The sequence below is a fragment of the Carassius carassius genome, chromosome 8 (genome assembly GCF_963082965.1).
Source record: "Carassius carassius chromosome 8, fCarCar2.1, whole genome shotgun sequence".
NCBI classification, from domain to species: domain Eukaryota; kingdom Metazoa; phylum Chordata; class Actinopteri; order Cypriniformes; family Cyprinidae; genus Carassius; species Carassius carassius.
In genome coordinates, this window is record NC_081762.1 from 13,815,722 (window position 1) to 13,837,447 (window position 21,726).

The following is a 21,726-nucleotide window of genomic DNA, read 5'->3' on the forward strand; positions in this document are numbered from 1 at the left end:
CAATAATCCGTTTTTGTTTTTTGTTTTTTTTTTAGAATTAAGCATATATTAAAATGATACATTTTCCAAACCAAAAAGAAAAGTCCGCCAAATGCACTATAATCTGAGGATGAAACCAGTTTGGACTATTCCACTTCTAACCACATGGAGGAGCTGCACACCAAAATAATGAATGGAGGCTCATTCTACTGACTGAGATTATGTTTTTCTGCAGGTGCAGTTCTCGTATCATCGAAAAGAGTGGTTCGACCCCTTTTATTGCAGAAATGATCAAACTGTGTGTGTGTTTAGCAGAAGAACTACCTGCATGTGTGTTTTTTCTGAGAAAAAAACAGCTTATGAGAGCTTGCTACTCAGTCATTCAGGAGTTTTTCAGAACTCTTACGCAGAGTGGTAATGGTGATGATGGTGATGATGGTGGTGCTCATGGTGATGATGGTGTTCGTGTCTTTGAGGAAGGGGCATTAAACCCCCAGGAGGAACAGCTGGCCCCGGCTGTAATTCTCTGTCATGGTTGCTTCTGGAAGGGGATGCAGTCTCACGGGCTCGAGCACGCATTCGTTTGCTGGAGCTGTGCAGCAGAGGTTGCTGTTGCTGCTGTTGGGATGGATGGCACCAGGTCATAGGGTGATGTCCATGGAGCTTGCTGGGTTTGGTTGTGGCTCCACTATAACCGACAGACTTGCTGCGGTTGCGGAGTGACCTGAGAAAAGGAATGGATTTTCCAGATGACTCCACATGGTTGCAGGTCTCGGGTTGAGAGCGACGATGATGGTTACGGGAAGAGCTCTCCTGAGGCTGCTCCTCAGCACATGTTTCTGGAGCTATGATAGTAGAATAAATCATATTTGAGAAAGCTTTAAACATCTAGAACCTTCTAAAATTAGAACAAACTGAATAAAACTTGCTTTCACTGAGTTCAGAGAAAAAAATATAAAGCTATCACCTTCAAACCGAGAAGTGTAGTTTTCAATTCCAGCCAGATCTAGATAGTGGTTCCTACGTTCTGTGTTTTCATCTACAGAGTACTGCTTTCTCTCCGAAACACCCAACTGATCCGAGTTCAGTTGTCTGACACACAAAATAATACAGTATTATTAAATATTGTGTTGGTAATTGTGTTGATGTTAATTAAATGACCAAAAATGGTTTCATTCATTTAAATTAAGCTTAAAACAAAATATTACAATAATATGCAAAGCTTAGAAAATTTGAAATGTTGCCTTGGCAAATAGCTAAATAAACAAATTACATTTACATTTAGTCATTTAGCAGACACTTTTATCCAAAGGAACTTCTAAATGAGAAAAAAAGAGCAATAATATGCAAGTGTATATATAATAATATGCATGTGACAAGTCTCGGAAAGTCTAACACAGTACACTTAGCAATTTTGTTTTTATCATTCAAAAAAACAAGTAGATAGAATAGAAAAAAAGCACTCTTAAAAATACAGGTGTTAAAAAGGTTCTTCAAAGCAATGCCATAAAAAAAACATTTTTGGTTCCACAAAGAACAGTTCAGTCAAAGGTTCTTTAAAAAAAACATCTCTGTCTTACCTTTTTATAATCTGAAGAACCTTATTTTGCCACAAAGAACCTTTTGTGAAACAGAAAGGATCTTCAGATATAAAGGTTCTTTATGGAACCATTTAGACAAAAAAGGTTCTTCTATGGCACCGTGAAGCACTTTTAATTTTAAGAGTGAGGGGTCATTTTTTTATTGAAATAAATACAAAGTTGAAAGAATAGAAAAAGAATAGAGAACGCTAGTTTTAGAAGCTACATTTTTTTAATAAATAGAAAAAGAACAGAAAGTAGTATATTAGTGTTAAAAGACAAACATTTAAGTAAAAAAATAACAAAAACTGAAAACAAAGATAAAAGTGAATTAAAAATGAAAAATTACAAAAGCACATAAGAAAATTATAAACACTTGATTTAAATTATAACTCTACAAATGAAAAAGCTACAAATATTCATTAATACTATATCATATAATAATTGTATAATAATAATAAAATAACACTGATATAATTACTGGTTACTGTTATGTATGTTATGTTATGTTATGTTATGTTATGTTCTATATGTTACTATAATTTGATTCCATTTTGTTATAATTTTGTTCCACTTAGGTAAATAATTCTCATTTTGTAGGCATTTATTTCCTGGATAAATATTTCTCATGAATACCTTTTGATTCATTCATATATGCAATACTTAAAATCACCTAATTTGAGCATTAGGGCTCTCTGCACACCGTACTGAATCCTCTATTTGATCCCGCTCATTCAGAGACATCCCAGCATCCCGTTCTCAAGAAGGACAAAAGATAAATGTGAGTCACACTGCATTATATCATGATTATTTCAGGAGATTGCTCAAATAGGATATTGTTTTTATGATAGGTTTGTCCTTCACCTTTTCTGTTGCCTTTTCTGCTGGTTAATGGAGTGACACTCAGCTTCACACGCAGGGTTGTGCCATTGCTAAACACCAGCTGTCTGACTGATGCCTCGACCACCTCGCAGATCGTCTGCATCAAGCTCAACATATTCTGCAACAAACACAATGAGAGAAACACACCAATGGCTAAATGATCACTTTAATGAGATGGTAGATCCTCTGTTAATACTGAACTTTACCTCTCTGGTTATTTTCCCATTGCTGTCCAAATCATACAAGGTGATCATCCACTCTTGATGATTTTCATCCATGACAGACACATTACACTCCTTGTCCTAATATCAACAGCACAAATGAAGGATTTACAATCATTGTTGTATAAGCAAGACAACATGTTTATTACTATAAGATATCCTACATCGCAGATTAAAAGTGACATTAAAGATAATTATAATGATAAAAAAGCTATTTAAAATAAATTCTGTTTCATCAAAGCATCCTGAAAAAAAATCACAGTTTCCACAATATTAAGCAACACAATCAATTTCAACATTGATAAAAGAAATTCTTGACAGCATTCTTGTCATTGAAGACCAAAGTAAATTATATTTAAAATATAGCGAAACATAAAAAAAAAAAATTAAATTTTTTTTTAATTTGTAATAATATTTCACAAAATGACTATGAAAATGATTCATAGTAGTCATAGTCGAATAACAGTAAATGCAGCATCACAACAAGGCTTCTTTCTTATATGCCGTTATCTATGACAAAAACTTACATCATCCTTCCCATTTCTCCTGAGTGAATCTTTAAATGGCTGCGGTCTTTCATTTTCAGGAGAAGAAAGCGAAGAATGAGGAGTCTCCATTACTCTCTCTGGTGGTAATTTTACTACAAATAACAGATCATGTTAACAGCTCATACAAAAGAAAAAAACGGAGAAAACAAACATCTGTCCAAAACGTATAGAATTCTAGAATATTTAAAAGACAGATAAGTCTGTATTACTTTGCTTTTAACAATGGCACTATTTGTAAAAGTTCAGCTTACCCTGTAGTGAACAGTACTGATCTGACATCTGATCTTCTTTTGGATCTCTAGCACTCAGATCCTAGAATTAAATAGGAAAAACAAATCATTGAAACTATGGACATCCAAAGAAAACAATGGATTGGAGTGCAGCTATTGTGTGCAGTAAAGGACCCACAGGATGATTTCGATTACATTATAAAGCATAGAAAACAACACTCATGCTAATTTCTTAAGAGGGTGAACATCTGTGAAATGATCAACTGAAACTTTGCATTGCTAAGTCAGTTTTGTATATAATTTGCGTAGAAAACCTGTTTTCAAGCTGGAGAACCAGCCCCCATAATGAATTCACCAGGAACAAGAAAAAAATCACTTCATTCTTAGCACTCCTGTGGTCTTACGCCCAATTGTTTCCAGACACATTGCACTGCTGGTTTCTGAGGGAGGAAGTGAATTGCCCTCCATGACAAAAAAGCTCAACATCATCTGTAATCCTGCCTGCCACAACTCTGTCCCTCTTACACTAGCAGAAAACACAACGTTATCAACCTTTCAAGTCATTTGCCAAGATTTTTGCTTTTTTTTATGTAATGCAAAGTAATTTTGCTTGCAATGTTTAAATATTCCTAGGAATAAAATACCACAATACACTGTATGATATTCAGAGTATTTTCAACATTCAGATAATTGTGAGCAACCTCCATAAAAATGCTGAAGTTTAGAATTTAAAGTAAATCCATCACACATATTCTGCAGTATTTTTTATCATGAAACACAGTAGAATATCAGCTATTTCAGATGAAATGTAATATTTTATTCAAAAAGATAAAAGCATTGGCACTGTGGATATGAACAGAATTCCCTCTCAGACAGGGGCATGATGTAGATACGGTGTTACTCATGCCAGCTTTGACATCATGCACAACTATAAAACCAGATATTACCTCACAAACTCATTAAGTATAACACCCACAGTATTTAAGGGCAGACGTGAGAAGCATTTGGTTCTAAACAAACTGCATTTGTAGTGACGCACAACTTGAACCATGAATCTATCTGGAGAAAACATCTTAAAAACATGCAGTCAGCTTCACGTCTGAGTCGGCTTGCTTGAGATTTGCTAAAGATTTCATATACTAAATAATTATTAGATTGTTAGTGTTTTAAATATTCATTTTAAGTCAGTGTTAGATGACAGCAACTGAAAACATTACATAGAAATATAAAAACAGGCTATGGACATAAACAATTAAATATCCAAAACAGACCTATTTAAACACACCTAGTAAAATGCAAAATTGAAAACTAAAAGTTTTTACAGAAAAAAAAAAACTTGCTGCAGTAAAACCCTGTTATTTGGTTAACTTTAAGTTAATCACTGTGAAAAAACATAAATGGTTTAGCGTTGCTTTATATGTAATTTTACTGTAAAATACTTTCAAATGTATGTTTTTTGCAAGCACAAATTATGTAGTAATATGAATTACCATAATTCATAATTAAAAACAGTTAAAGAACATTCACAGAAGAATTTTGACAAAAAATATTTATATTATTATAATTTTTTGATAAATACTTTTTTCTTCTCAATTTATCAATGTACATTTAAGAGTTTTTTGTTACATTTTCTGCTGTAAATATTTGTACTAAAATATACAGGCACCACTATGCCCTGTACAATCTTGTTTTATTTTTTTGCAACCACCACTTACATATCATATATATATATATATATATAAAATATATAAAACTTTAACAAAATATTTTTTTATATGTATTTATCCAAAAAAAATGAAATGAAATGAAATACATTAACTTTTTCCATCTACTAAATTTCATCTTTGCAAGCATGCACATCCAAAAGTGCAACCATAAACCAATCGCTCTCCATCACGCTGTTGAAAGCAGAATTTGCAGTCTGACAGAAACCTGAAGAACAAAGCCCGAAGAAGTGTGATGAGTGATCTATCAGTCTGCCAATGATTTCTCTCAACATCATGGCCAAACCTCTGCCACGCTCTGCTTGCTCTAGGGCCTTTGATGTGGGCTCAGATTACCAGCTTGGAGGGGGTTTTTCCTGCCCTGAGCCGGGTGTCACTGGGCCAGACACCCCCTAACCCAACTCCAGTTCCTCTTCACCACCCACTCACACTGCTGCCTATGCCCTCTCACGAGGTTCAGAACAGTACCTGGCTTTGTTTCCTCTCACTTCCTGTCACCAAACACCTGGATGGAACCCTTATTACATGGTGAGAGAGAGGGATAGAAACAACATGCCATTTGGGTTGGAGTATGATCGCGCTCAAGGTATTAGAATATCTAACACCATTTGCTAAAAATGTTGAGGCTGGATGTGACTGATTTAATCTTTAATGGTCTTGGAATAAACTCAAATGCAATCCAGCATCACTATGCCTTCCATGTTTACATGGGCAATCATTCAAGCCAGAACTGCATAATGTCTCACAGTTGTAGTATTCCTTTCTTACCCAAACTTGATTTTATTAGTATAGACTAATAGCATACAAGTATTTAAAGGAATAGTTCACTCAAAAAAAAAAATAATAATAATTCTGTCAATATTTTTAAGAACGTGGGTAACCAAACAGTTCCTGGTAGCCATTGACTTCTAAAATATGGAAAAAAAACTAGTATGGAAGTCTATACGGACCAGTAACTGTTTTGTTCACCAAAATTCTTCAAATTATGTTTGTGTGTGTGTGTGTGTGTGTGTTCAGCAAAACAAAGAAATTCCTACAAGTTTAGAACAACTTGATGATGAGTAAATTATGTCAGAATTTTATATTTGGGCCTTGGTAAGAACTATAAAAACTCTAGTCTATTATAACCCACACATCAAGCTTATACCATTGTCTTAGAGTTAAACTCTCCAGGCATGTCTGGAAAAACTTGTTGTGCTAGCTGACTAAAGCTGCCCTTGTTTTTCTAGCAGATAAATATCAATACATGGACGTTGAAAGGTCAATAGAACAGGACAGAATCTGTTTATTTGTTACTTCGCAATGTGTATTTTCAGTCCCTTTATCCCTTTTTATTTATTTTTGATACTTCATATTAGGGTTTTACTGATCCTTCCAACCAATGTTGAGTGTTGGCAGTCAACAGACTTAAGTAATAGCACTTAACGAGTTTGCTCGTATAAAATAATTGAAGAAAAAGCAGCAGTCATCCTATGCACCCTATTCTAAAGAGACATGGATCACTGCCTCCAGCACACGCTTCCTTCCTTATGTCCTTTGAAGTGGGACAGAGAGGAAAAAGTGTAAAAGAAAGGATTCTTCCAGCCTTTCCAAGCAAACACAGACTCCTTTGAGCCCTCCGAGACCAAAACCTTTTAAGTGTCCCTGGCTTTATGACCCACACTGCAGGATCCTGCCATGAAAAAAACAGCGTCCTAATTAGACCCGAAACACACTGGAGACAGAAACATACACAAGTCAAAGACTGATTTAGGAATACATTCTGTGTGTAAAACTGAAATTAATGAGATAAGGTCAATATAATCTTATAATCTCATGTTTTGGAGACTTTTTTGCATGTGATGTACACTCTCAGGGGCGGAACCCTTTTAAAATGTATTCATGTTTACACTTTAGGTACTAACATGTAAATCGCATGTAACTTTTATTGAACACAGTACTTCCCACAGTTTTGTTTTCATTTCTGTAAAAAATTAAATATCACACTATAGATTACAATTTCTGAATTCGCCTGAAAACAGCAACACTAACTGCACTGTGTTGCACGTTTCCTTGGTCCTAACCACCAACCCTGATCTCTGGATCAATTAGACGTTTGATGCATGCAGCATCACAACAACAATCCAAGGCCTTTAGCCGAACCACTCATCTACATTTTGCAACTCGTTTGTAGCAGCCTTCATTATAGCACTCCACCCACCAACTACACCTCCTTTCCCTCCTCCAACCACTTCCCCCATTTCCCCATCACAGCCTCCCTCTGTTTTCAAAACCAATAACAGATGTGTGGTGGGGCTGCGCTCAAAGACCCTGCTGTTCTGGCTACCGGCCATAAGCATTTCACACAGTGATGAAGGCTCCAGGCTCCGCTGAGAGAATGAGAGCAAAGGAAAAAGAGGGAAGAGACCCAACACCATTTAAATACAATGCTGAGAGCAGGGGCGTCGGACTGGGGGGGTAAAGGGTACCGAGTACCCAGGGCCCGAGGCAGGGGGGGGGCCCTTAGAAGTCAGTTTTCTATACATACATATACATGCACTAACATTTGTATAGCATTTATGTACAACTAAAAAAGTTCCTGTGCAAAACTAAACTTGTAGTTAGGCGCTGGTTTGGTATAAAAAAGTCATTTTCATGCTGTGCAGGGCCCCACACCCCTCTCGAATCAATGCAAATGGTACGACCCGGAGGTCAGGTGCTTCTGCTGCGGACCCGCGGTGATTGAATCAGTTGATGAGACAGGAGCTGGAGTGAGCCGTGAAGAGTCATGTCTCTCCTTAAGAAAGGAAAACCAGGGGCTCAAAAACGAAAAGAGAAGCAGAATAAAGAGAGAAGGGCAAATGAGGGCAAGCAGTTGCTCACAAATTTTTTTGAAAAGAGAGGTGAGCTCCAAATGCATCATCAAGCATTGACATTGTTTTAACATAAATATCTACTCCCGGTAGAATAGCATACATTTATGTTTGCATTTATGAATAATATACCAATACTTTATAGTATCACACCCTTCATAGCGAGCAAACAATGTTTCTGATTATTACATGGCTTGGCTGAATTCCAATATAGAATGCGGTCTGTTATTTCTTGATAACAGACCGCTGCGAAGTATAACAGACCGTTGCCATGAAAAACAGCGCGTTGCTATGGACGCGGAATGGACTATTTTCTTTGGCGGAAGCAATACAATCGTTTTTAAATCAATAAACTCCTTTTTAAATCAATAATTCGTGGCAAATTATTTATTTATTTTGTGGGTAGCCATGTAATAAGCGGGATAATGTATAGAGAGGCGGTCGTTATAGCGAATAACAACCCCGACAGGCTGAACAGGACCCCGACACAAAGCGGAGGATAATGTAATCTAACGTTATACATTATCCCTTACGTAAATAACAGGGAGTGAGAAGCAGACGGAGCTCAACACACTGCCACTCCAGGCAGCTGCCTAAACGCTTGTCTCCTCTTCTGCTGCAGTTCTCCCCACTCTCAGAGTCAGAAGTTTACATGAAAACACTGTATATTTCCCTCCATTGTCAAAATCTAACACCCGCGAAAACACAGATCGTTAGCGCCTATTTTACCGCATTGTTATGCAAATTAGCTCGCACACGCTCTTACATTAAGTACAGGATTGTTCTCAGTATAATAATGCACATCTTAATGATTGAAAAATGACTTATTTTAAAACATAATTCAAAGACTGAATGTCTAGTTTGGCAGTTAGTTTACCCTGTGATTCTATAGTCTAGTCTGCATTTATTTTAAACAGACAAATAATCATCAATTATCTTGTACTTAGCCTACACTTTAAAAAAAAGGTATTGTGACAATAAAGGATATTTTAGCAACCATTTGAAGCCATATATTTCAGTTTCAGAGTCAGACCCTGCAGCAGCAGGCCCCTCATCATGGCTAGGTGAAAGCAGTGACAGTGAGGTGGATGTGAGTGTGACAGTGAGACAAGGTGAGCTTTTTAACACTTAGTAATTAGTAATTAAGTGTTAAGAGGAAATAAGCAAAATTAGTACATTGTTATTGTACACATTTAAACTTTAAAGTGTAATTACTAATTACAGTTTAAAGTTTACAGTTTAAAGTTTAAATGTGTACAATAACAATGTACCCATTTTGCTTATTTCCTCTTGTAGCAGAGGCAGAAATAGAAGATGAGGTTGATATTCATATAAGTGATCAGAGGGAAAGTGAAGAATGTGATGAAGGTAGTCAGGAGCAGGAGGACAGAGCTGAAGAGGAAAGAGAAGAGAATGAGAGACTTAGGGATACTGGAGAGGGATTGTCAGAGGACCCAGGATTATGGCCAACAACTCTTACTGATAAGCACAGGAAAACTATTGTTCAAATGCTAGCAAAAAACTGGACTTTAAAGACCTGATCAGCAAATTTGCGCATGCAAAGACCCGTCAATGGGCATTTACCTGACATTATTTAGTTTGTGTTTCAGACCAAAGTTTTTCTCATTTGGTATGGTCATTTTCAGAACTGCTTTACAGTATATTTGATTTAGTCCAGGTTTGGACCTGCTAGACCTTTTGTCATCTCAGTAAGTAGTACTTTCGACAATAAAACAAAAATATATTAATCGGAGTGTGGCCTATTTTGTTTACATTTTAAGTGTTTGTATGATAAAAATGCAATACCTTGCCCATTGGTATCACTATGGTATTGGGGGCCCAGCAAGATGGTTTGTACCCAGGGCCCAAAATTTGGTGCTACGCCCCTGGCTGAGAGTACAGTGTATACGGAGAAAAGCGTTCAGTGCCTGGTTTTTCTCAAAATCTGAGTAGTCTAAAGTGTGGAAATGAAGACAATTTATGTTGATTTGTGTTGACACACATTTACATTTCTTCACTTCACATTTAACAGTGCAAGCTAGGTATACAATTGTTTTTTTTAGATCACAGGGAATCAAACCCAGGACTATATATGTATGCTCTACTCAAACTTCAACAATAGGAATACTTGCAGCTTGTCTATTATATCATATAATCACATATCTAAAAAAAAATATTTTAAAAAACTACTGGTATTTAAGAGTTTGGCACCAGACAATAGGTCATAAAAATAAAGATAAATCTAATGTACTGGTTACATTAAAGGATGTTATAGCAACACTGTTTATTTTAATTAGAAAAAGTCACATTGCATAATATTAAACAAATCAGTCTATTTTGTGTACATTACAATAAGAATACAGTATGCATAGACTATAAATGTAGCCTATTTACTTTACTTTGTCAAGAATTCATCTATATAATCTAACAATGTTTCATAATGGTTTAATACAAATTTGGATGAAGTGCTATCAATAAAAGTTGTACTCATCAACCAATTAACACTTTACAGGTTTGACCCTTAAACATGCACTTATAGCTAGTAACTATACATAGTTATGTGGATGTAGAGTGACAGTTAACTTAAATATGTCCTGAACATTAAAAATTGTCACCTTACCTGTTTTTTTCTGTCCACTTCACCAATAAACTCAGCCTCCTTGAAAACATCTCCTTATATAACACAAATGTCCATTTAATAACTTTTCTTATATGTAATAGCTATGGATAATGAAGTTCTACCTGTACCTTACCCTCTGGATTTTCTCTGCGTTTACATGCTAGGGGGGGGGGAAATAAACAAGAATGAGAATAAATTCGCTTGATATTTTTTAGAGTCTGGCATGTTATTCGCAAAGTGTCTTACCAGGTTTCGATTGTAGTTTTCCCATGTTGATTTCATTAACGGAAAGAACTAACGAGCTGTCGTTTCAGGAACAACTGTGACATCATCTGTGCCATAAATGAAGTGGGACTGGAAATGCATGTTTCCACTGAAGCCTGTCCATATTATAGTCTGAGACTGAAATGAAGTTTGGGAAAGTCTAGCCTTCAGTGAGGATTCGCTACACGCTCGCTCGCTGTGTGTGTGGAGGAAGAGCAACTCGAGGGACTCCCCCTCCCTTTGATGATGTGCACGCACCTCCTTCAGTTTTAGAGCACTTTATTCATTGGACAGCCTGTCAATATTTGCTTGAGAATTCTTATCCAAGTCTTCGACCATATTCATAAATCATTTCTCCTCTTAAAAGAGATTCACTTCAAAGCTCTTTAAAATGACCGATTCTGTTTCAAATTGAACACAACATAGGCCTAAATATTTCAAACCAAATATATATTCTAGTTCTGTTACACTTAAATGCAATATAATGTTTTTAAAATATTAATGTATTTTATTATACAAAATAAAAGTTGCCGTGCATTTCATCAATAAAATAGTAATAGTAATAATAATAATAATAATAATAATAATTAGAATTAGAATTAGAATTTAGCGCCCTCTGGTGATGTCTTGAAATACAACATGTCACGAAATAAGAAGATGATCTGTTTTATTCCTCTCTTTCACTCTCGCCAGTATGGGCCATTTAGAAGACTGTTAATGAGAAATGAGGCTGAGAGATAGGTGTGTAGGATTCGTAGATCTGAAAAACGAAGTACAAAAAGCAATCAACAGCAGCAAAAATATTACAATTAGATAAAATGCATCTGCTATTTTTAACTCTGTACCTGACAATCTGAGGAAAACAACTGCTCTGAAAAATCAACAAAGAGCACATATAGGAGAAAAAAGTTGCAGGTGATGTATTGGACATATTGGAGGAAACAAACATCTCACATACAAACGCCTCCTGTAAAATTCGCTTGACCTAGTACAGACCAAGACAAAAATTTGAGGCACTAATTCCATACAAGAGACAATATAATGAACTTACCTCTCACTCAGATCAAATGAACATTTTTAACAAGAAACACGTCTGTCTAGAGTGAAATCAGGAAATTGTGTTAGAAAAAGAGATGACATCACTGGTACCTGGACTCAGTGGAGCCCCATTACGTTTTTGAACTTATATTACAAACATTAAACCACTGAAAGACAAATTGAAACTGAAGTAAACTGTAAAGACTCATTCACTTTCATATAACAGTTAAAATTATGTTTTTAAATAAAATAATTAATTTAATAATTAACAGGTTTTCATATTAAGCATTTAAACTACTTTATAGTAGTTCAAATGTAAGAAGAGTCATGGTTCTTCCAGCTTTTAGTTTGCACAGTTTTTTATTTTATTTTATTTGTACACAGAAATGTTTATTAAGTTAAAGGTGAAGTGGGGCATTTTGGAGACCCTGATCTTCACTCAGAGGAGCAGTAGCTGCAGTTGTGCTTGTTGATAAACAAGTGCTTCAGTTTTGGATCGTTCCTGTAGCGTGAAAGTAGCAACCTTTTTTCTCTTTGCTCCTTCTCCTTCAGTATTTTCTGGTCCTCCTTTTTCTTGATTTTATCCTCTACCCAGGTGAACAGAACAAGTGCCACTTTTCTTTTGCTTGTTTGCTCTTCCTGGATGTTCACTTTTTGCTGGGTCTCATTTTTGGGACCTTCAGAAGAGGTTACACAGAACAGCTTCACCATGTGGTCATCCAACTCCTCCTTTTTCTTAGAAGCGACAGCCGTATGGCCTTGAATGGCTTTGGAGTCTCCCACTTCTTTGGAGTCATCTTTCTCAAATCCCTGGACCTCCACCACTTCACTCGACCACACTTCCTTCAGCACCTCGCAGTCACTCTCTAACCAAGCAACCATCCGTCTTGGTTTCATTTCAGCCTGCAGAGGTCGGGGGAGTTCAGACTTGGGTAAGTCACAGGCCCGAATGGTCTTCCCCGTGTACTCCACATACTCGGTCTCCTCATCCTCTATGTCGATGAGCATGAGTTGTGGAGGCGGCTCAAACAGGGAAGAAGTGGACGGCTGAGCCTTCATCAGGCTGGGAGGACACACTTGAGTTGAAGAACGTTGCAGATCAACAACTTCATCAGATACAGGAGAGGAGCTCAGAGAAACCATCAGTTGTTTTGGAGGACTGACTTGGGAGCATCGGAGGGAAAACAGCTCATCAGGTGCTGGAGTGGGATGTGGAGGAATTGCCAACGGTTTGGGAGGATCCACTCGAAGAGGAGAACATGGCAAGGACACTTCCTTTGGTGCTGCCAATGGTTTGGGAGGATCCACTTGAAGAGGAGAACATGGCAAGGACACTTCCTTTGGTGCTGCCAACGGTTTGGGAGGATCCACCTGAAGAGGAGAACATGGCAAGGACACTTCCTCTGGTGCAGGATCTGGCTTTTGAGGATGCATGGGCGGTCTGGTCACTGGCGGCAAGGGTTTGAAGCGAGCAGCTGGTAAAGGAAGGTCTTCAGAGACACTTGGAAGCACTGGAAATTCTCCTTCTATTGGCTTCAAGAAGGAAGATCTCACTGGAGGACTGACTAGAGTTTGCTGAGGTTTGACCTCCACAAGAAGTGGAGTAGGCTCAGTGGTCTTTCTTTCCTTCTGGTTTTTGTCCTTCTTTATTATTTCTCCAGCCTCTCTTTGCTTACTTCCTCCCTCCATCACATTTTCTAGACTCTGCATCTCTCGGAATTTGGCAGACTCTCTTTTTTTCTGCAGCACATGTCTTCTGTCCTTTATCTTTTCAAGGCTAAGTGTTTCACTTTCTTTTTCTGCCTTCTCTTTATGACTTTCTCCCTCATTCATCTCATTCTCCTTATTCACCTTTCTCTTCACCTGTCTTTCCTTCTCTTTCTCTCCATACTGTAAAAAGAATGTTTCAAGTCCCTGAATAAAGATTATTGTTGTACATTACACAAGCCAATGCTTCTTTTTCAAAATGTCACATTAATTTAAATGTGTTGATGTTTCTTTGTTAATTCTTTGTTAATTAATTGTGATATTTACTAGCAATTACTGAGTGAAAATTTGTTGTAAACCAATTGTTTTTTTCAGTGCAAGCTGGTAATTCTCAATTAAGTTACCTTGCGGCATCTCCTCCTGCTCTTCCTGTTTTTGGCAGTGAAGTCGAAGGCCTCACTCTCACCTGCCTTAGTCAACGATGCCTCTGGAAGTTTCTCTAGTGCCGCCCGTTTTTGTGCTGCACATTGCTGAGCCCTCAAAGGTGTCTCCCTTCTACGAAAGAAGTGACCAAAACACTCAAAAAGTGGTCTAAATACACTGCTGAACAGTGCCATTGTGGACACTGGATGCTGCAAGTGAATTCAGTATTTGTCGTCAATATCTGCAGAAAGTCACGAAAGTAGCTCTCGATCTTTTCTCTCCTAACACACCAACAGAAGACAGTTAGTCAGAACAGCAGTTTAGAGCTGCCAGAACGGAATCTCCATTATGATGTCACAACAGTGAGCTGAACCCTGAGAATTCTGAACTAAATGAGCAACTCAGGAGAGAAGCAGTAAATACATCAACACTAGTGGCTCCATATTAAATACTGACTGTTTCCTAACAAGTTTCCCAAACTCTTCTCCTGTCCCTGAAAATTAAAACTCTGATCACTTTTAAAAGGCCAGATTGGACAGAAATTAATCATTTAACAGACAGTATAAAAGGTATGTAAAACATTTTTCTCTAATTTAAATGTAAAATAATAATAATAATAATAACAACCAAAGTTATTAGACTTGCAAATGAATTTAACTGTATTTATTTATTATAAATGCATACATACATACATATATACATAACCAACCTCTCAAAATATTCCCAAAATTTTTTTTTCCATATTAGATGCTAGCACTTCTCTCTTGATTGCTTCAAAATACATCATAATCAGCCATAAGCCATTTTCAGATTGTAACCTTTTAAGACAAATCATTCAATAATTAATTTCTGTCTGTATACTGAGTGAAGAAACTAAAAGTGACAAAATGTGATACTGTTTGTTACACATTTGTAATAATAATTTATACTTATTTTACCTTTTTTAAGCTACTACTACTTATTTTTTAAGCTACTACTAATAATAATATACTGTGCCACTAAAAATGTGCTTTCTAAATGAGGTTGTTTACTTACGTCTTACTTTTTAGTAAGTTACCAATAAAAACAGACCCTCCCTTCACCCTCACTGGAGCTGAGCCCTTTAATGTCCTTGAATAAATACCAATAGATAAAGAAATAGTGCCACAGCATTTCAGTTTCATTACATGTCCTCTGCTGCTCACACAAGTTACAGATTACAATATGTGAATTAAAACTCTACAATAACAATATTACCTCTCAACTAAAACCATAAAATATACTGTGAAAAAATAATATTTATCGATATTAGAAATGTGAAAAATATTATATGGAAAATAGTCCATTTCATTACATTACTATATTACATTATTTATCATTACATTACATTATTTACGTCCTACTTCATATAGTAGCCTGTAAATGCATTTATGGTTTATGGTTCATAAATTTGAGTCATTTAAATCTAACTTATTTAGTTTTAGTTTATTTTTTGCATTATGTATTTATTTATCCCCAGATGACAGATTGAAAACCATTGCATTAAGTTATGGTCCAGTCCAGTAAATAAAGAATAGGATACTAGGATTTTTCCCCTCGTTTGATTATTTGTTTTAAGCGTATTTATTTCACTCCCCTCGTCTGTGTTTGTTCCATACTTGTCTTTATGAATGAGTCACTCAACAGTCATTTTATCAACAGTCAACCGATTCTTTCAAAAGCCCGATTCATTCGAGGATGACGTTCTGAAACGTTTTAAAAGCTAACCATTTAAAACGGACGTTTATTTGTCACGTGCAGGACAGAGAATAACGTATCTTTCTCTCTGTAATCGCCGAAATGGACAACAGGGTAAATCCTGATCCGGTACGGTCACAGTGAACAGTTTTTACAAATAAGATATTGTTGTCAATATTACATCTCTGAATTATATTCGAACAGTAATGAAATGCTAGTTTGATTTGTTTTACTTATTTGTTTTGCTAAACACGTCAGGAGCAGCGAGAGTCAGCGAAGACAGGATGGCTGGAATTTCAGCGAAAAAATACTGATATCGAAGGACAAAAGGTTATTTTACCGTTTTTTTTCTGTACCAAAACAGCGCTTGCAATTAAAATGTAATTAATAAAAATACTAAACATTTTAAAAATAAGAACCGTTCCTTCACGGAAGATTTTTGGAGAAAAAAAAATCACTGTTGTTTGTGAAAAATCTGTAACTTACGTTAGCTGAAAACACTCCATGCTGAAATAAATAAATAAATTGACCCCCCACCCCCACCATCACAAAATGTGTAATGGTTTTACTGGTTATAAATAGTAGTGGTACTGGCTTTAATAACTGTAATGGAACCTGTGGGTTTCTTCTGGTAATTGGTTGCCTGACTTAAAACCACTAAATTGTAATGGCGTATGTCCCAAAACACAATACAGAAAACCATTTTTAATGGTTAAAAGTTGGTGGCTTGTAATGGAAAACCTAAAAAATTCTGTGATGGTTTCTGTAGTTTTTTTTCCAGCAGGGCTGACTAGTAGGCAGTTCTCTAGATGAAAGCTGGTAGCGAAATGACAGTCAGCCGGATAACTTTATGTAGCGTTCATGTAAACAGTACATTCAGATTCATCAATCGGAATGAATGCAGTACGATTGAACCAAAAATTGTGCATGTACATAGCCAGTTACTGATTAGGGGCTTTCTGTTTGGATATATAGAAAAACTACTTGAAGCTCTTCTTCCGTTTCCTGATAATAAGCTGTGTTGTAAGCGACTCCATAATCGCAGTCCTGCAAACAATCACATTTATTTCACAGGTGAGACAGAGTATGCCTTTATTTGTGCATGTCCTTTGGCTTGCATCTTTAGTACTTATACGGTGTATTATTTTAGAAAACCTTATAATGACGTATTTCTTTCCTCTTTTAGAAACATGGATTTGTGTTATATTTATGTGAACAGATTTTTCTGATGGTCTTTGTACTGGAAACTCTGGTCAGGTGGTATAATGGCTTCAAGATGTTCTGGAGGGTATTTTTTTCCCCTTTGTCTCCTTCTATTTTTTTAAGGAACTTTCCATAATAGAATACTGTAAGTTATTTACAAAAGGAAAAACTAACATGAAAGCAATTGCTTCAGTAGGTGTTTTATTTTTGATTCATTTTCTATGTGCATGTGATTTGATCATTTTTAGTGATACAAATTAAAAGAAATGTAATTTAAATGTGTTTTAGGTCAATCATTTGAACATAAATTCAAGCAAAGTGTACCAAGTCTGTGAAATGTGCCTTGTAGTCAGTATTTTCTATAACCTGTTACTTCGTGTCACCCTAAAACCCCATCGTACAAATCTCTAAATACAACTTCATGGTGTTGCTTTCAAAAAATACAGTTACACTGTCACACAATGACTCTTGTGTTAAAATCTCTCCAGAGCAGCTGGAACATCATGAACCTCCTGATCACCCTGACTCTCTTTGTGGGACACAGGGTCACCAGTGATCCCATCACATTTATAGTTTTCAGGTGTGGAATTCTAAAGTTAAAAGTTGTTAAAAGCTACAACACACAAATATTTTATTTCCGTACTTATAAAAACAGCTACTAACCAGCTGATTAAACTACTGACAGCATGTGTTATAAAATTACACTCCACACAAAGCATACTCACCAGTTTATTTGGGCTTTTTAGATGTCTGCGTTTGATTCGTCTGACCCTGTGTCTTTGTTCCATGCAAGAAATGGACATGACACTGAAAGCCACTTTGCAATCCTTCTCAGAGATGAAAATAATCATTTTTATAAGTGTGGTTGCCATTCTGGTACGTATACATATTTACACTTTAAATCTTTGCTGTTTTTGTTTCACAATTTGAGCAATTAAGTTGTATTTGCTTTGATTGTTTCACAGGCTTTTACTGTTGCTGGGGTCGACATGTTCAGTACTACTCTTCCATCAGCCTTTGAGAATCTGTCTTTGACATTTTACACTTTGTTTGTATGCATAACCCAAGACTCATGGATGGATACCTATAAGATATTACAAGAGTACAATTTACTGCTTTCCAGAAACATTTATCGTAATACTCACAAGCTTTCTTCTATGTCCAGCATTAAATCACGGTTACGTTTCTCATGTTTTCCAGAGATGAAATGGGAAACACATTTTGGACCTTACTGTACTTCTCTACATTCATCCTATCTAGCGGCCTAATGCTTTCAATTTTTGATGCTTGGATACAAGGCAATTTCATTGTAGCACAGAAAGAGCAGGCTGATCAAGAGCGTCTAACAGTTAATGCCTTGTTCAAGGTAAGCACCAGAAATAGGTGTCCTCTTATGACTTGGGCCAGTAACCCCTTCACTTTCTGTCCTCTCTCCAACTGTACTTTTTAAATCTGAAAGGCAAAAAGGCCAAAAATAAAATCGTTGTTTTTTATTTAAATTTTTTTTACATATTGAACATGTTGAATCGGTGTTTGTGGAGTCTTGAAATGTTTGAGAAATGTACTGTTATCGGTTGACTGTTGGTCTGCATCTGTCTTTGCAATGCGAATTGGTCTTTACATTAAAAAATATTTTTCAACAGTAAACTTTTAAATGTCTATTTAAGAAACTAATAATGTATTCCTTCATTGTATTTTATTTTAAGTTAGACATTTATTCCTCCATGAAAATCTAGTTTGTGTTCCTAAAGCTAAAAACCTTTCAATGTTTTAACACCTAAACAGGACTCGCCACTGGATGCCAAACTGGAAGCTGCGGACATGATCCATGTGGAAGTGGTGGTTAAGAAAATAAGCAAGATCAAGCATCAAAAGCCATTAAGGAGTGGCTATACAGAAAACCTGACTGTAGAGAACTACGAAAATCTAGTCATCATCATGTTAGCGATACAAAGAAACATGGATGAATACTTCACCATTAAACGAGAGCTTCAAAAGTAGGAAAAAAAAAAGAAAACATACTTTCCTCTGGATACAGACATATTCAGTCAAATGTAGTAGCATCTTCGGTGTCTTGCAGGGCTACAGTGGAGGAGATTAAGCAGCATGATCAGGAGATTACACAGCACAAGGAAACTGCCTCCTTGGAGAACATGGTCAATAATGAGATGTCCACTGGAGACATAATCTCCACTATCATCAATTTAAGCAATGTGAGTTCCAGAAATTATCTTTTAATTGAACAGATCATTCTTTAAATCAATAAAACATATCCAAAATTACTGTACATACCTGCTTACTTCAACCTTCAGCTAAAATTAAATCAAGGGTTGGATTCTGTTTCAGGCGCATCTTTTGGACACCAGCACAGACTCACCACATCTCAACAAGACCAAGATACTGAAAGCTGGTGAACAGGCAACCTGAGCTCAAGATGACCCTTTCCTCACAGAACTGAAGATCAGAAAAAAATACTATGTACAAATTAACCGATCATAACAAACTGTTGCAAATTAACTTTGTATTTACAGTTTCTGTTTTCAATTTGTAGACTTCTATGCCGTACTAGTACAGCTTCTGCGTTTAACTGTCAAACTCGGAGAGGTCTGGGATATTTTGTACGTTTTTGTTAGCAATGTGACTGTAGAAAATGTATTATGCTCAATTACAAATATAACGCATTCTTATCCAAGCATGAAATTTCTGTTTTTAAAATTGTACTGAAAATTCCTGTTAATAAAAATAAACTTGAGTCTGAAGTTGCAGTAATTTAGTGGTTAATTTCACCCAACAGATTCTTTGACGTCAACAGCAGGTGTCGGTCCAATTGTAGCCTTTTTCTGGACAAACTGGTATTGCTGGGATCAAGAAAATTAACATAGAGCTTTCCTCACAGTACTGGGGCCTGCCCAGTACCATGATGGTAGATGAACAAATTCAGAGTTACAGGATTAGTTTCGAGTTGACAAAACCAAACCACTCCAGTTTTATTGGTACCATGATGCTGATCATCAACTTTCTTTTTCAACTCAGGCTTTGATCCTGAGTTTGTGGAGAGTATGCACATGAATGTGTGACATCATGGTGAACAGCCAATCACAACCCAAAACAAATGATTCCCTTCTTGCGAAAGAGCCAACGAGATTTGGAAGATTAAAGAATATAAGGAATTTAAATGCATTTACACTGAAGTACTTGTCCATGAAAGAGGTCAAACAAATGAAATTATCTTGCTTTATTAGTGCAGTCACAAGTGAAAGTTGAAAAGTTAATATATCTGATAATAAATAGTGATAGAGACTTGAACGTGTAAGGTCCCATGCAGCCATTTATAAAGTGTTATCTTTAACATCTACATCTACCACTTATTTATATTGTATATGATCTGTATATATTAATATTCATTTAAAAAAATGCTTTATAATAATTGTTAACTAGTAAACTAAAAGTCCTTGTGTAATAATATAAATCATATTATATAACCCCCCGGAGCAGGTTATGACAAACGCAGCTAAAAGCCAAGCCACTCTCATGGTACCTGAAACCCAAAATTGGTGCAAACAAAACTGAAATTTACTTTGCTAGCCAGCTAATCTGTCTTCATGATACAGGCCCCTGGTCCTGGACAAAACCATGAATCTGTGCGTAATACAATTTACCACTATCCTCATCTATTCCTTTAATGACATCTATTTGATAATAGACATCCTGATAGAAAGTGGCAGACAGAAAATTACTTTGAACAATAATTTTTGAACAGTAGAAAGGAGCGGATCACCTTGTAGAACCCAGACTCTGAAAATGTGTCGTCAACTCTTTGCTTTGGTTGTAGTTTGGTTTAGACTATAAAATAAAAGGGAAAACAAGATTTGCCAGTTTTGTATATGGTTGTAACGGTTTGAAATGGTGGTGATGTTTTTAATCATATTTAAATAAAATTTTCTGAGCAAATATTACTGAACTGAAACAAAACTGAACATAGTGAGTGATGTCATGTATTTTCAGTGTAGATAGGCTAGCTTTATTTATGATACTTAAAAAAGTGTGACAATGGCAGTAAATAAGAGTTTACAAAAATCAACGATATAAAGCAAGTTTAAGAAGACAATGCAAATCTGTTTTCCTTGGCCATTATTCTGCTGGATGGGGGATGAAGCAGATGCTCCAGAGCCTCCACTGTTTGTACTTTTACCCGTGCAGTTGTTACATGAAATTTCCCCTTGGTTTCTCCTCCTGGAAGAAGAGTTGGTTTTGCAAACAGCACAACAGTTTTACAAGAGGCATGTTTGCTGACCAACAGCAGCTTGGTAAGGTTTCCTTTACAAGGGTCTGGTTTAGTTAAGTAGTTTTTTTGTTTTCTTGAGAATGTGATCACAGCCAACATTCTAAAATAAATGTCAATTTTAAAGAAATATGGTCTCAAATACATATCTTTAATTTTAAAAACAATAAAATTAAAAAAGCGGTTGCACTTTATTTTAAGTGTACTTACATGTACTTAAAGTGTATTTATCTAAGAAAGTTCTGGTAATACAAGGTAACTACATGGGGTAGGGGTAGGTTCAGGCTTAGTACGTAGTTATTACATAGTTATTGTAATTACTATAATACGTACATAGTATGTATATGAGGAGCAGGACTGTAAAATAAAGTGCTACCAAAAAAACTTTACAAGAACAAGGGAAGAAATTGGGCATTTTAAACTAAAATAAGTCAACATATCTGTCAAGAAAAATATT

The 21,726-nt window shown here is 36.1% G+C and overlaps 3 protein-coding genes across 10 annotated transcripts; 1 reads left to right on the plus strand and 2 right to left on the minus strand.

Annotated features, from left to right (window-relative positions):
- Positions 1-10: 10 nt before the first annotated feature.
- LOC132145328 (protein naked cuticle homolog 2) lies at positions 11-11,139 on the minus strand. 4 transcript variants are annotated; one of them, XM_059556247.1, is made up of 11 exons: positions 10,883-11,139; positions 10,770-10,796; positions 10,637-10,686; positions 5,633-5,681; positions 3,462-3,522; positions 3,190-3,302; positions 2,648-2,743; positions 2,424-2,559; positions 2,233-2,317; positions 947-1,071; positions 11-824 (listed from the first exon to the last, which is right to left on the minus strand). In XM_059556247.1, exons 1-11 carry the CDS (start codon positions 10,916-10,918, stop codon positions 382-384), a joined length of 1,221 nt encoding a protein of 406 aa, XP_059412230.1. In that variant the 5' UTR covers positions 10,919-11,139; the 3' UTR covers positions 11-381. The 4 variants fall into 4 exon arrangements, with proteins under 4 accessions (XP_059412230.1, XP_059412229.1, XP_059412232.1 ...); XM_059556246.1 differs by having other exon boundaries at positions 10,637-10,689; XM_059556249.1 differs by lacking the exon at positions 5,633-5,681 and having other exon boundaries at positions 10,883-11,137.
- A 1,151-nt stretch (positions 11,140-12,290) lies between these two features.
- On the minus strand, positions 12,291-14,443 carry LOC132144722 (uncharacterized). Its single transcript, XM_059555280.1, has 2 exons — positions 14,050-14,443; positions 12,291-13,828 (listed from the first exon to the last, which is right to left on the minus strand). Exons 1-2 carry the CDS (start codon positions 14,260-14,262, stop codon positions 12,374-12,376), a joined length of 1,668 nt encoding a protein of 555 aa, XP_059411263.1. The 5' UTR covers positions 14,263-14,443; the 3' UTR covers positions 12,291-12,373.
- A 1,358-nt stretch (positions 14,444-15,801) lies between these two features.
- On the plus strand, positions 15,802-19,746 carry LOC132144723 (cation channel sperm-associated protein 4-like). 5 transcript variants are annotated; one of them, XM_059555281.1, is made up of 11 exons: positions 15,802-15,913; positions 16,043-16,114; positions 16,760-16,858; positions 16,971-17,072; positions 17,476-17,567; positions 17,734-17,863; positions 17,953-18,089; positions 18,188-18,353; positions 18,773-18,984; positions 19,068-19,200; positions 19,334-19,746. In XM_059555281.1, the coding sequence occupies exons 1-11, from the start codon at positions 15,887-15,889 to the stop codon at positions 19,412-19,414; spliced, it is 1,251 nt and encodes a 416-aa protein (XP_059411264.1). In that variant the 5' UTR covers positions 15,802-15,886; the 3' UTR covers positions 19,415-19,746. The 5 variants fall into 5 exon arrangements, with proteins under 5 accessions (XP_059411264.1, XP_059411265.1, XP_059411266.1 ...); XM_059555282.1 differs by having other exon boundaries at positions 17,004-17,072; XM_059555283.1 differs by lacking the exons at positions 16,760-16,858; positions 16,971-17,072.
- Positions 19,747-21,726: the final 1,980 nt, after the last annotated feature.